This window comes from Dermacentor andersoni, chromosome 8, assembly GCF_023375885.2.
Source record: "Dermacentor andersoni chromosome 8, qqDerAnde1_hic_scaffold, whole genome shotgun sequence".
Taxonomy (NCBI): Eukaryota; Metazoa; Arthropoda; class Arachnida; order Ixodida; family Ixodidae; genus Dermacentor; species Dermacentor andersoni.
Genome location: NC_092821.1, coordinates 106,297,186 through 106,312,504, shown reverse-complemented (window position 1 = coordinate 106,312,504; position 15,319 = coordinate 106,297,186). Strand labels below are relative to the sequence as shown.

The window sequence follows — 15,319 nt, the reverse complement described above, 5'->3', positions numbered from 1 at the left end:
AATAAAAACGACGTAGCCGACATTTTATTTAAGATTATCAGGAGGAAATGGAGTTGATCCGGCCGTATAATGCGTAAAGCAGATAGCCTGTGCTCTATAAGGGTTTCAGAACGAGTATCAAAGAAAAGGAAGCCCAGTCGAGGACGGGAGTTTGATGAAATTCTGCAATGCCAAGGCCTTGGATAAAGTCAGGTAAGGCAAGACAGCGGTAAATAGAGACCGCTGGGAGTGGCTTTCCACCTAGAAGAAATGTAAAATATAATCGCGGTTACGATGTTTATGGCATGTTCGGTGCTGGGCAAATGCTCGGCAGGTGTTCTCTTGTAGCACTAAATAAGTTGGGAAAGAAAAGCTCATAAGCAGGCTCAACTAAGTGAAGCGCGGGAAACGGGAAAGTGAAACAGCTGATCCACAGCGCAGCGTCAGCGATGCATAGAAGGGAAGGGAAGAAATTGTAACAAACCAAAGAAACCAATAACGGTCACTGGGTCGCTGGAAATCAGCCATGGCGCCTAATTGGCCAGAAAAAGCACACGACACGGCAGCGCCATTAGCGCAAAGTGGCCACACAGGGCTACGCTATCCCGCTCACTTATTTCATCACGAGGCCGAGTGCGGCTCCGTTTCTTCGTCATCTTCTTTTCGCCGGGAGCACGGAGGAGCGCCCTATCGCCAGATGGGCCCCTTGGCTTGGCGAGTACGAAGTAAATCTTGCGTTGCCTTGTGCCTTGTCTCACCGCGACGCGCCGTGTACCCACCGCTCTCGATTGCAGGAAAGTGGAGTTTGCAAGGAGAAAAGAAAAAGAGGCCAGCTTTGGAACGCCATTGTAAATGACAAGGCTAAATCTGTTTGGACCGATGAGCTATTTTTGGGGGGCTCCATCTGCATCTATTTGCCAGGAGCAGGCTCATCACTAATGCGAACAAAAAAGGGAGGGCAAGGAAAAGTGTGAAGATCCATTTGGGCTCCATCTGCATCTAATTGCCAGAAACAGGCCCATCACTAATGCGAACCAAAAAAGAGAGGGCCAGGAAAGTACTCGCCGTCGGCCGCTGCGTGGGAGACGCCAACTGTGCGCTGTCGCGCGTCTTGCAGGACCTTTAATAAAGTTTATCCAATCCAATCCAAGAAAATTGTGCACATCCTTTTGGGCTCCATCTGCATCTATTTGCAGGAGCAGGCTCATCACTAATGCGAACAAAAGAAAGTTGGGCCAAGAAAATTGTGCAGATCCAATGCACACCTTGGAATCAACCTGAAGCGAAGCTTTCATGGAGCCGTTAATGAAATGCTTTAAATTTCCTTCCCATTTTATCCCTTCGTGCTTGGTGTAAACGACGTTGTCGTGCACGCATGCGCTCTCACGCGGCCCTGCTATGTGATGTGACGCAGGCACGCCTATCATCTCAAAGAGCTCGTTTACATTGGCAAGGATTGTAGTACACATGCGACTGTGGCTTAATGGTTAGAGAGAGCATCGGGCTCGTCGGGTGGGACAGACAGTCGATGCTACCGTCGGGCACGTGTTTCAATTTCGTCTTTAAGGGTGAGAAATTTGGCAAAACAGGTTAGGAACGTCGGTGACCGCCTTTTCGGGGAAATTTTCGCTTTAGTACTCCTGTTCTTTTGGCTTTTGTGCATAAAACGCGGCACGACTACGCCGACGTTACATATGTTAAGCTGTTTTCGGGGTCGTTTTCGTGGGGCAAAGGATATTTAAACCTTCCAGGGCGTGTCCAAGTCTTTTTTTCGACTGCCATACGACATTGATTCATTGATAAACAGTTAAGCACGTTTGAGCAGACGCTTTCAAAGTCGATGATGTCACCAGCAGTTGTGCCGGAAATAGAAGTGGCTTCACAGCGCACATTCGTTTTTTTTTTCCTTTTTTTCGGTGTTTTTGTTGCTTTTTTTGCGTCTAGAGCTCTCATGGCTTACCAAGCCTCTGGTAAGACGAAGGCCCACATCTTCGATATTACAGAAGAGCAAGCTAATGGTGCAGCTTAACCCAATCATTTACTTTAGTGTCCCTATCATGAGAAATATATATGATATCCTGAATGAATACGCTATCCCCTCCTGCACATGGTAGGTGATAGCACAATACATCAACACAAAACTAAAATAAGAAAGTGCCCATTACCACATACATATTTATGCTATATACAAATTCTCCCTAAAGCTTGTTGTCCCAGGAAATAAAAAAAAAAAAACATGCGTTATGTACAACGTATGGTCAGGGGTCAGCATGTGGACTTTTCTTATAACAAAATATGCGAGTACGATGGCCCCACCTTGTGCAGCAATACCGTTTCAGACAACTCTTACAGACTCCTAGGAAATATTTCAGAACATTGAGAGCCAGCTTGACAACATTATCACCGTTTATTTTCACTAAAGCGAAAAGCTGCAACTGACAGGCCTGTTTCTGTAATACGAAAAACGTGAGAAAGACAGCCATACCACATGCAGCCTCTAAGTTAAGGACACAAATCAATAATTGATCAGAGTAAATATTTCAAAGCAGTATTTAGGTTGTTTACCAACTGGCTTTTACTAACCATAAACGGAGCGAGGTTCGCAAACAAGCCTGTTCACTTAAGAACAACAAAAACCACAAAATCAGGTGGAAACTGTCCAAGCCTCGACGCGACGTACGTATCTTTCCACAGACAGATGTAGTTTTCTGGTTGTCAGCATCCTTTCTGTCCCCGTTCATCCGGAAAACAAAGACCTACAGATGCACCCTACTTTACCAGCACACGCCCAAAGAGCTGGAAGGCGCTGAATGATAGGTAGCGAGAGGGCTCCATTGAAGGCGCACCACAGTTCATCAATATTTCATGAACGCACGGTGGAAGAGCAAAGTATTGGTCGAACGCATCGTGTGGTAAGTAGGAGGCTGAAAGAACCGCGGCTGAGGCCCACGCTGTGCACGACTATATAGGGCGACCAGCGGTCCGTTTCTTCATGTTCTCGAAGCTCCGGAAGAGTCTCCGTTCACTTCACAGCAGTGCCGACAAGAAAGGAACAAAGCGATACGAAGAAACACGCCACTTAATCGACGCCGGCGACATTCTCGGTGGCAGGCTCCTTTGGTGTGCTTCGCCCCCAAAATGGCACCGCAACAGTGAAGCCGACACGCGAATTCGATTACTGCGCGGAGACCATGCCATCAGCACGTTTTTTTTTTTTCTTTCCCAGTCGGCCCCTTTCTTGGCTTTTCATGGCTTTTCACCGGTCTTATGGTTTATCGTGTCCACAACCAGCCGCCCTAATCATTTATGACAACCCCCCCCCCCCCCACGCTATATTGTTGTTTTGTTAGACTTTTCCATGAGTTTACAAGCTGTTATCAAGTAGACAGAGGGAAAACAAGGAAGTAGAGCGAACTCAACCAGACGGACTTCCGCTTTGCTACCCTGTACGGGGGAGTGGTGACAGGTTTTAAAAAAAAACGCTACAGAAGGAAAAGGCAAAGAGAGAGCGAGAGAGAGAGTTCACGTGCACAAAAGTAGACACATGGTGATTAAATGGGTCTTTTCAGGATCGCTGGCTTTCGGGAGGTGTTTACATAGTGCGGTCGCGCGCGGCGTATCTTGAAAGGGATCTACGGGCTGCCCACACCTTTGTGCGCGCTGTGTTCGCGCCGCTCTTACGTTGAAGCGACGGACAGCACGACGGTCACTTCGCTCGCTGTTTCTGCTGCAGCGCTTGCTCACACCAGCGTTCTGACTGCGAGTGCCCGCGCTCATCGGGTGTGATGTGTTTACGTTTGCTTGTGCGCGCTGACACCATGCTTACACGTTAGTTCAGTTAGGAAGCGAATGTTTCCATGTTTATAGGGCCGATAAAACTCCTATTCTTACTTCTTATAGCGGTCCACAAATGTGCTATCGCAATCGATGCTTCGCCTTTCGGGCAAAACTACGACTTTCCATGCTATTGTTCAACGATGTGCGCATCAGTTCCATCTGCAGATGTGCCGCCACCTATTCATTTCCACTCGCAAAGTGGATGCACATGCGCGAATGCAAAGTTTTCTGTTTGCATATAGAGATATTTTTCTTTAACTTTTTCTGCCTTCGCGTCATTTATTAACGCTACAAAACCAGTCATACTAAGACAAGAACCACTGGACAAGTGATCAACTCGCGATGATTTATTCCAAGGAAACCGCTAGATACTATTCCACTCAAAGGACAGGTCGCCGCATCTATATCTGGCATGAAGTCAATATGTTGCTCCAACTGAGTGTTCATGGGGTCATAAAACAAATGGAGCGCTGACTTGTTGCCCGTGGCGATATTTCTTAATAAGGTAGGCGGTCGGAAGCTCGCGCTCTAGAGACATACTCCCCCTTCTCCTCACAACACACCTTGTCAGTAATAAGAGGGTCCAAAGTGCCCCCAGCATTCATACGTCGCAGCAATGTCAATGAAACCGGCACTGTTGGCACAAAGAGCATAGGGGAAAATATTTATCTTCGTTTGAACTGTTCAAATCTTGAACTCGGACAGTGGTCCGGTAAGATAATTTCTTCAACTGCGTCATGCTTGAACATGTCGCCAGGGTTGCACCATGCAAAAGTAGCGCTACAACGCGCTAAAAAAATACTTACATATAAACAAACCTCAAAAACTCCCTTTTCATGTCAGCAAACTTATTGAAAACTTAAAGAAACAAAAGAAGCCGATCTGCAGATGTGCATAATTCTGGTAGTTGCTACTGGTTTCAGAAGCTGTGAAGAGCTCCCGGAAGCCTACGCAACCTGTTTTCTGGCAAAATAATGCAGAAAAGCGAAAACTACAGCTGTCATCACGATAGTCTGAATGACTTGTATCAATGTAGACGGCGGATCCCACGCAAGTATGCTTGACTCAATAAAAGTATTGGGGACATTTATTATGCATTTCCTCCTTATATGTATATTACCCCCATCATACGTCTGCCTTTCTGTTAATCGCTCATGTGGACACGTCCTCAGAGTCGGCTGCACCTTAGGCCCTTCGCCCTGTCTCTAGAGCTCAATAAAAGGTCGGCCATTGACTGTTACACCACTAATATGACGCTATACAAAGATCGACATGCGTTGGCGCAATTCGCGATACAAGGCACTAAAATCGGGTGAGAAGCACAGCAAGCACCTTGCTTCTTGTTGTTGCTTTTAGTGCCTTCCCAATGCACGGTGTACATGCGAGACATAAAATCGTGTCGCAAACACCTAACACCGCCTGTACAAAGGGAGAAGGAGGAGGAGGGGTGTTGCTTGCTGCAGGCGGAGCTAGCCTTTCATAAGTGGCAGAAAATTGCTCCACCTGAACGCCATCTTCGACACGCGATACCGTGGGAAACACTTCGCAGTACAGCTAACAACACCAGGTATCAAAAGCTAGTTGACCAGGACGCGAAACCGCAAAAAGCAGCTGCTGCCGACAAGGTGACTACTCCAAGGTGTATGGAACAATCCCGGCAGACTCGTGACAATTCTTTCGTCACAAGTCTTCGACAATTGTGTGTTATACATGTACTATGCAGACTAGTGAGCGTTTTTTAGCCATATTAATATGCTTAGTTATATTTTGTGCCGCATCTAATGAGCGGAACGGATTTAGCGATGCTTCAGAACGCGTTTTGACTGCTTACAGATTTAAATGCGTACGCATTTCTGTGCCTACCCAGCGAGGAAACTTGTCCGTCACGCAAGACAAATCGCTGTAAAGAAAATAACGCATTAAACAACAGTTTCTATGAAGGCTTCCTTGAGAGATTTGGTGGTGGTGGAATAAAAGCCATCTCTAGAACTACGTGCAGAGTCGACTTGATGCATTGTATACATTAAGAAAATTCTGGTTTTGCGAAAATTTAATGCCAAACACGCCACATCCTTGTTGCTTCTCAGTGGTCGTTGGGTGCGCCTACCGTTAGGGCGTTCCTTCACCGACCGGAATGCCACCGATCTGTGAGGGTTCAAGCACTTCACGTAGCGTAACACAGACAGATACACAATCACTGATTTGATAAGGATGATAAGGAGTGCTGAGGGATTATATGGGGGTCATCACGGCTGATAATGGTTCGGCTCGGGTGGATAAGGTGCTAAAGAGCGGTAAGGTCTTATAATAGTCGGATCGATTCTGACAATGTTAACAAGCACTGATAACGGTTACTAAGGGTCCGATCAAGTCCGATAAGGTTGATGAGGACCGCCAAGAATAGATAAGGATCGGATCATGTCTGATAAGGTTGATAAGGACAGGAAAGCGTTTAAAAGGATCGCATCGAGTGCGATAAGGTTGATAACAACAAATAAGGGTTCATAAGGATTGGATCTAGTCCGATAAGGTTGATAACGACTGCTAAGAGTTCATAAGCTTTATACTGGTCGGAGCAAGTTTCATAACATTGTTAATGACTCCGGGCGACATGGATATAAGCAACTGGCACTACGCTCGGGCATACTTAGACAACTTCCAGAGGAGTTCCTGCGTGTATTTCTTTCTCTGCATAGACTTGGCACTAAGACGGTCCTCCGTTTTCTACAGCAATGTTCTGTTTTTTTTTTCTTTTTGTAAGTATGATACCACCCCGGATCTTGCTATAAACGTCGGGTACGTTGACTCTACTAACAAAAATACCTCCGTAAATTAGCAGATGTATGACAATCCAACTAGCTCCGGCATCAAAAAGAGACCGATGCTGTATAAAGAAGCTCTCAAACCTTTCGAAAGTCCTAGGCCATACTTGAAGCATTGGAATCGGTGGGCCTAGGCGGTCCATTATATCGTTGGACTCGCAGTTATTTACATAGGCGGTCTCTATTTCTTAACACTGAAGCTGGCCCAACCTCGCAATATTATACGCATCATGGAGTTCCACAAGGTGGTGTCTTGAGTCCCACGCTTTTCAACCTTGTACTCATTGGTCTCGTGGACCGACTTCCGAACACAGTTAAAATTTCAATGTATGCCGATGACATCTGCGTGTGGGCATCTGGTGTGACACGGCCGCATGTACGCGCCAGGCTTCAAAAAGCTGCCACGTCAACATCGGCCTACTTAAATGAACAAGGCCTCAAGATCTCGCCAGAAAAATGCGCATTGGTCGCATTTAGCCGGAAGCCAATGAGATCATACGATGTCTCTATCGACGGTCAAAACATTCCTTATGTCAGGACGCACCGATTCTTAGGAGTAATCATTGATCGCGACCTCTGCTGGAGTCCTCATGTGGCCTACCTAAAGAAGCGCCTGACGGATATCTCTAATGTGTTTAAGTTTCTTGGAGGAAATGTCTGGGGTACTTCAGTACATGCAATGATGCAACTGTACAGGACGCTCTTTCTTGGGTATTTGCGATACAGCTTGCCTGTGCTGACCAACGCCTGCAGAAGTAATATCCGTACACTCGAAAGCGTCCAGGCCCAGGCGCTTAGAGTGTGTCTTGGATTGCCGCGGTGTTCGTCAACGGCTGAAACCATTGCGATTGCACACGATTTCCCAGCCAAGACCCATATAGTCATGGAAGTACTCAGAGCACACGTAAGACACCTTGCTCAAGCCCCTGCCCATCATCTAGCCACACTGCCAGAGGATCGACCACGTGCTTCCTTTTGTGAAACTGTCCTGCCCTATCGTGCATACCTTCCATCAGGTTATACAGCTCCAGCGAAAGTTCCGTTTCCACCATGGTGCTTGGCTCAAGCAAAGGTTCGACTTATCGTACCAGGCATACGAACAAAAGCCCAACTCTCGTCTCCAGCACTCAAGTAGCTTTCACTGCTCTTGCTGTACGAGACGTACAACGATCATCATCATCTGTATACTGACGCTTCAACCACGGTGAATGGGTCTGCAGGATTGGTGATCTTTCCTGCAAAACCTTCCACCATAAAGATTCGACTCTCTCACCAGACTACATCGACAGTCGCGGAGCTTGCTGCTATTCGTTGTGCACATCGTGTAATTTCTGAAGAAATACCCAAGAAATGGAGCGTGTTCACTGACTCCAAGGCTGCACTTCATTGTTTGGTTTCTGCCTTACGCCGAGGACCCCACGAACAACTAGTTCTAGATATCAGACTACTGCTTCACCACCTCGTCGAGCAAGGACACGACATCACGTTGCAGTGGATTCCAAGCCACTGTGGCATAATGGGCAATGAACTTGCCGACGCAGCAGCACGATCTGCACATGAGGAGGGCTTGCAAGACTCCATTCCATTCTCAAGAACAGACGCTGCAACGAAAATTCGTGTGCTTGCAAATGAAGCCATCAAAACTTTATGGAACACACCAAGCTTAAAGCATACACGTCTACACCGACTGGACCCATCCCTTCGACTTCGACCCCCATCTGGACTCTCTCGACTAGAAACAGCAGTACTTTGCCGACTGTGGCTTGGTGTCGCCTACACAAGATCCTTCGCCTTCCGAGTCGGTATGGACGACAGCGCGGCTTGCAGACACTGCGGCGGCGAGGAGACCATCGAACACGTGCTCTGCCACTGTCCTCAATACAGCGCGCACCGGCTGTCACTAGCGACCACGTTGGCACGCCTTGACGACAGGCCACTTTCAGAACAGTCAGTTTTGGAATGCCGACGTGAACTGTCGTCGCAGCAAAAGTCGGTCAAGGCTTTGTTGACTTTTCTACGTGACAGTGGCCTATTAGAAAGACTATAATGACCCCATTTCATCCCTTTTCATATTTTTTTCTCACGCTTTTATTTTTGTAACGCTCTTCTTTCCGTCTTTACTTCCCCTTTCCCTTCCCCTAGTGCAGGGTAGCAAACCGGAGGTTTTAAGTCTGGTTAACCTCCCTGCCTTTCTCTCATTTGCATCTCTCTCTCTCTAGGTGACTGTCTTTCCACTGCTCAGAATCTACCTAAAGCTTTTTGGAAAGGCCTACAATATATCTGGTCCGATTCCTTCTCTATACCCGTGCCCATTCAGACGCTTCAATACGTGCGAGTTCCACACCTACACAACTTGAGTTATATCTGACGCATGTTACTGTGCGATGCGCCGGCGCTGTACTGACGCCGGCGTCTGGCTGCACCTTCTGACGGCCACCTAATGCTGCATGGCTAGATTTTTATACAGTGAAAATATTCTTGGCTCAGCTGCAGCTCATAAGCGACGCTGGCGTTCTGACGCGCATTCTCACGGACATCTTGGACGCAGGCTACGTTGCTGTCTGTTCTTTGACTGACATTCGGTATCTGACTGCGCCGCCTCTCGCCACGGTGGACTTTCAGCAACGTCACAGGAAAACCCACTGTGCAACTCCACGGAGTTTCCTAGGGAAAATTGCTAGGGAGAATTCTGGCGCTGCGAACGTTCCGCTACGATGGTAATGATGGGTATCATTACGTGCATTTCTCTCATCTTCATGCATGTGTCTTCACCCTCTCTCGCGACGTTATTTCTCGCGCTTTATCTTCCTAAATTTCTGAGCACTCGTACTCTGTGAAGTAAAGCGTGACAAATCGTCAACGCACGCGTGCTTCATGATCGAGAGCTGTTGCATTGAGAAACGCAGTATTTTTATGAGAACCATCTATTTTTAAAGTCCTTAAGTCATCTCAAGTCATAAGGGACTGAGTTTAAGGCAAATCTAGGTACGGCTAGGTTAGCAAATCTATGCTGGCTGGACTGTCGCGTTTTCAGCTCCTTTGGACACTAGTGCCAGAGTTCCTCATCTAGTAACGTTTTATAAGATACTCTACCGTGAAACTTTAGCCTCCGATATCTGGTGGTGCCTGCTAAAGGATGCGCATGCCGCCCGATCTCGGAGGCTGCGGTGAAACTCCTCTTAACAGCTTCGCTGTAAAATATAAAGTCATCTCACCCTTGTAGCATTGCCTCTGGCACGACACGGCACTTGACGGCTCGGCCGCTCTCGCATTCACCCGTCTCGTTGTCCGGCTGGCCGATGTTCAGGAAAGGCCGCTCCTCCATGAACGTCACCTGTGACGTCAGCGTTGTGCCGAGGACGTGCTCTCTGCCTCAACTTACGGGGACGAGCAGCGAATTTAATACGGACCCAACTATAACAGATTGATCGAGCTAAGTTTGTTTGCATGATGTTGCAGTTACATGCTGTAAATGCTGCGTGCATGACATTGGTGGGCATGTTCATCGACGTGCATGATTATAACACATTATTAATAGGTCTACTATTAATAGGTTGTGCAACACACTTCTCATTCTTAAGTTTTCACTGACGTAATTAATAGCATATCATTATATTTTCGATGTTCATATGTGCAGCGTGGGCATTTCAACTTATTCCGCATATAGTTAAATTTTATCACAAGTTCTCTGTGTCTATGATAGACCCAAGATGGGCTGACTGTAGCAGTACCTCAGTGAATCACTCAGTGCATAAACCTCTAAGCTCTATTGAAACACAAAGCATGGCTGATTTATCAGAAATTTATTTTATGCGATGATATTAGGCATCTGTTAAAATTTTCGTTGCGTGGTGCGAATAATGGCAAACCTAACGGCCCCCTGAATAACTTTCTCTGAGCTTGTGTGTGAACTGCTTCTGTTATATTTCACAGAAGGTGAAATTCGCGAGCGTGACCTCAGGACGTAGAAGGTGATCACGTGGGAGCTAGAAAAGAAAGACCTTTGGTCACGGTATTCAGTTTTCTGTTATGATGATGCATGGCCAGCTGAATGACCAGCAGCCTCGCAGACTGCTGAGCAAGCCGGAGTGAGTGCTAAATGTTGTATCAATCGCGCGCATACAATGCTCGCGCCAACAGATTCTTATCGGCGCTTCTGTATTGAGGTGTTCATTCTGTGCAAGTGGAAGACTGTCTCACTTGGGCGTCACCGCTTTCTGCGTCTTGACGTGAGGACACATACGCCTCCTGGGAAGTAAAGTCAGGACTGCTTCGCAAGAAATATGATATAGTAAACTGAAAAATGAAAACTGAAACTGAAAATGAAAAGTCAGAAACGTCATGCCAGTACTCATTTAAAGCGTCCTTGAAAGTGACTTGCTGCAGAGCTCAATCAGCAATCAACTCAAGCTTGTTCGAAAGAAAAGTGACAAGGACATCGGGCTAATCCTATGATTTCACAAATGTGGCGTGACACGCCAAAGCAGGTCGGTGAGAGAACTGCTAAGTTAATAATAGCATCTGATTCCTAAATCCATCTTAGAATAAAAGCTTGAGCAAATAAGAGAGAAAGAGAGACCAAAAGGGAAAGCTAAGGATTGACCAAGGACGTGCCAATAATAAATGAAATAAAGAAACCAAATAAGAAAACCACAGCGGTAATGACAAGACGTCACTAGTTTTTCGCGCTTAGGTAATTTCTTAACTAGACCTCATTCGTAACGAAGAAACTTAAACTGTTGAGGGCGTGATGAGCAGAAGAATTCTGGCGCAATGTTTCAATTCCTGAACCAATTTTATTGTTTGAGTGGCAGCTTGTTCAAGGTACCTCGTACCTCGTGTCAACTTAGTTGTGGCTATGTCGCAAAGCATCGCCTCATGAAACGAGTCCATTAAAGCTTTCCAACTCACCATCTTCGTCCGTCATATTCTCGAAAAGGTTGCGAAACTAGACGTACCTTTAGATTGAATTTCTCCGGGACTCCTTTTGGCGGAACCAGTTCTTCTCCTGGCCAGACGATGTCCTTGATATCGATGCCCTTTTGCGTCCAGCCTCCGATCTGTAGACGTTGGAAACTCGTTTAGACCTTAGAACAATGAACCACGCAACAAAGACGCCGCCGATCACAATTCTGTCTTATCCTCTATTGAATATTGCCCGACGCATGTGATTAACTCCATCTTTAACAATGGGCGCATTTTACTCCCTTCATGCATTGTAATAGATCCGAAGTTCACACAGGCGCACGAATTACGCGCAATGTGGTTGAAGTTTTGGAGCGCTTGTGATCAACTCCGCACTGCTATAGGGGCCCCCTTAAACTAATGTGTGCCTTGCGTCGCGAGTGAGCCATTTCTCTCTCCCCTTCGCTACTCTCCCGACTGGCGATCGCTCCTCTCTTGTCGCTGCTACTGCCACCCCACCTTTCTCTCCCTTCCCCGTTGTGCAGTGCGCATGAGGTGTCCTCTGTTGAGAGACAATTACCGCGCTACACTTAGCCCCACCTTTCAACCCCCCAATCAAAAACTCTCTCTCTCTCTCTCTCCTCCAAGCCGAGTACTTCTCTAAAAGAGACGTGGACAATGCGTCCATGCTGAAAGTCACGTTGGGGCTATTTACTAGTTTCAGAACACCACCAGCTTCCTGTTACCACGACTCCGTGCTTATCGGCTACCCGCTGTTCCAGTCCCACGCAGCGAGATGAAATAAGGTAGTTACACACGGCAGGCAAGCGAGACTACGAAGACGAGTGGACGCGTATTTGCGTGACAAAGCCGTGCTACCAGACCAATCGGAACTGTTGTTTCTTATGTATGGACCAATTCGCAGTTCTTGCCCTGGTGACGTCACATGGATGACCCTGCTGAGCACGCTATTGTTGTTGTATTTTTTTTTTGCAATTTAAAAAGTGGTTTAGGCGAACTATAAAGGTCATATTCGCGTAACAAGGAAATCATTTTGAATGCTACATGGATTTAAGTTGTTCTGGTACTGCTTTAATTGTGCTCATTGAAATTAATTTTGTGAAAACGAACAGCATAAGAAAGTACATGGTCTAGATGGCTCAGATACAGACCCTTGTGTCATTAGGACGACGGGTGGAATTGGAGACAGCGTATGTTTTATGTAAAGCCTTAGTTGGTTCCGTTTATTTCCTCAGTTCAGCACACCACAATCAACTAGCCAATACCACCGCTTCACTTCATGGAAACTACTTGAGCATACTCAATGCCTGCCTACACAGACACATTACATTGCTCCGATGAACTGAAGCAGTACTCACTCTGTCCCAGTATCCTTCCTTGTTAAGGTTGAGGATGTCCAACTCGACGTATTTGAGCGTGCCGTCGGGAAGGAACTCGATGTTGGGACTGCCCTTTGTCTCGATGGACACGTTACGGAGGTAACTGCAACACGTACGCGATTCTTCATTTTGTTATATAAAATTAAATGGCAATAAATAATGTACATATAACAGACGCTGCAAATATTTATGCATATTCCTTTCTAAAAGCCTCAAACTAAATCAGAAATAACGACTCTCCTGTCCCGGTTGAAAGCGTTCCCTGCAGCGGTTGACACTTCAAATTTCTCTGAACAGTTCTGCCGTCGAACTACGGAGTTACCAAGCAAGCAAGCAAAACCTACAGAAACCCTAGCACATGGTCGGATGTCAAATTGAATCAAGCATACAGTGGATAAAAAGTTTTGGCAAAAGGCTATACCCATGTACAAAAATGATTTCTTAAGCACGCACGCATACCTTGACGTTTGTAGAGGACAAATTCTTACAGCCCTAGTCGTTTGTTTCTTTCTGCTGTGTCTTGCTGTTACCCTAGTAGGATAATATAATTGCCAACTAACCTAAACCACCTCGCTTCCAACCAGATCAAAGCCTGAAAGGAATTAGCCGAGGTTTCTTCGAAAGGAACATGTTCAAAAATGCTCCCTAGTCACGCAAAGATAACGGGAAATCAAAATCAAACATGCACGCATGATCGACACTTACATGTCTTACGAGCACGCCGAAGAGGAGCATGCTTTCGGAGGAAGCCTTCAACGCAATCTATTTTCAGACTTCTCGGTTCAAATGTTAAAATATATCACTATGCTATCAATACAAAAAGTCAAACTAAGCGGACCAGAGAGGATAGCCAGACCATTTGGTGCGGTCATTTGCCTTACTCCCCCCCCCCCCCCCCCCCCACCGCTTTCCCACCACAATGATTAATCATAAAACCGCAATACTTTGGACGTGCATGCCTCTCGCTTATCCAGGCGTGCCTGCACGTTCGCGTCTTTAGTCTGGCAGACGAAGCGCGGAGCGCGAGCAGTGTTCACTGACCGGAAGAAGTTGTCCCCCTGCGCCCAGTGGGCTCTTCCGGCTTCGTAGCAGCGTAGGCCCGGAGCTAGCGTCACGTTGGCGTTGGCCGGCTCGTTCACGAACAGCTCGAGGCCGTGTCCCAGAACGAGCACGGCGCGCTCTATCTCGTCGTGCAGCTTGGCTAACGAAGTGTTGTAGTGAATGCCTGCGCAAGAAAATAGAGAGGGAGAGAGGCACCCTCAGTTCTCCGCAGACCCGGAGATTCCGTTCATGTCCTGCGTCACAAGAAGTATGTGTGCTTGTGTCTGTGGGGCGCGGGGGGTGGGGTGTTCGTGTGGTGCCTTCATGTGCCGAGTGGGACTCGCTTTTGCGTAGCCCCGCTCTAGAAAAGCAAATCCTGGCCGTCCGGCGTGCCCGCGACCGGGCCGGTGGGCTAGACCTGCCGGTCCCGACGTGGGACTAGCCGGGTGCGCGACGAGTTCGCGTCCTCGCCGGACCTACAATAAAGTTTATTCACTCACTCACTCACTCACTTCATGTGCCTTCAGTGTAGTGCATAAAACAATGCCAAAGGACTCAAGAAGAGAGGCGCAATGCGCGCGTGAACTGGGCGCTCTGTGGCTCCTGGCTGTATTATGGCTCTTGGTGGCACTGCTATTCATTCGTTCCCTCTTTTAGCACTGTTCCGGTTAACGCGATGCCTAAATAACTACAAAGTTCGCCGATAGGTGATCGTTCATCTGGTAATGCCTCTCTCTTTTCTGGGTGGTGTATCAACAGTACTCATGCTTTACAAGAGGAACTAACTTGTTCGAGTTCAAATAATGGTGTCGCCCTGCATGGCCCTCTGACGTCAGGAAAAGTGCATTTCCTGGCAATCAGAAGGAATTACATTTACAGTTAGACCGATTCACGCCCTTTTCCGCTTTAAAAGGCGTAAATTATTTGGCAGTGTGGCGGCATCCCGATGGGGAAGGAGCGTAAAAATGCTCGATAACCATGCATGCATTGAGTGTACGCCAAAGAACCCAAGTGGGCCAAACTGATCCGGAATACGCCACTACTGCATGCCTCATAATCATATCATCGTTTCGACACGTAAAACCCCATTCTGTAATTGTTCATTTTTTTCAATGTTACCATGAACGGAGGCATGTTACGTAATAAAAACTGCAAAAACAAAATGCCAGTGGTGATACCGCTCTTCAAGTTACCGCGCAAACTTTTCGTGGGGTCGCGAATTCCTATAAGGTCTCTTCTTCGGTTGAGCTAATTGTTTATTACAAAGAAACATTACATTGCATTGTAGGTTAGCCAACTTCAAAAGCCGAAGGAACCACAGAGAACAACCTCCGC

General features: G+C 47.0%; 1 protein-coding gene across 1 annotated transcript in view; it reads right to left on the bottom strand.

Moving 5' to 3' along the window:
• Positions 1 to 15,319, bottom strand: part of Nmdar2 (NMDA receptor 2) — a 245,527-nt gene that overhangs the window by 20,308 nt on the left and 209,900 nt on the right. The window contains exons 9-12 of the mRNA XM_050177057.3: positions 13,985 to 14,168; positions 12,923 to 13,046; positions 11,597 to 11,698; positions 9,854 to 9,972 (exon numbers count right to left, since the gene is read on the bottom strand). Of these exons, the coding sequence (XP_050033014.2) occupies positions 9,854 to 9,972; positions 11,597 to 11,698; positions 12,923 to 13,046; positions 13,985 to 14,168 (529 nt within the window). The remainder of the gene's footprint in view (positions 1 to 9,853; positions 9,973 to 11,596; positions 11,699 to 12,922; positions 13,047 to 13,984; positions 14,169 to 15,319) is intronic.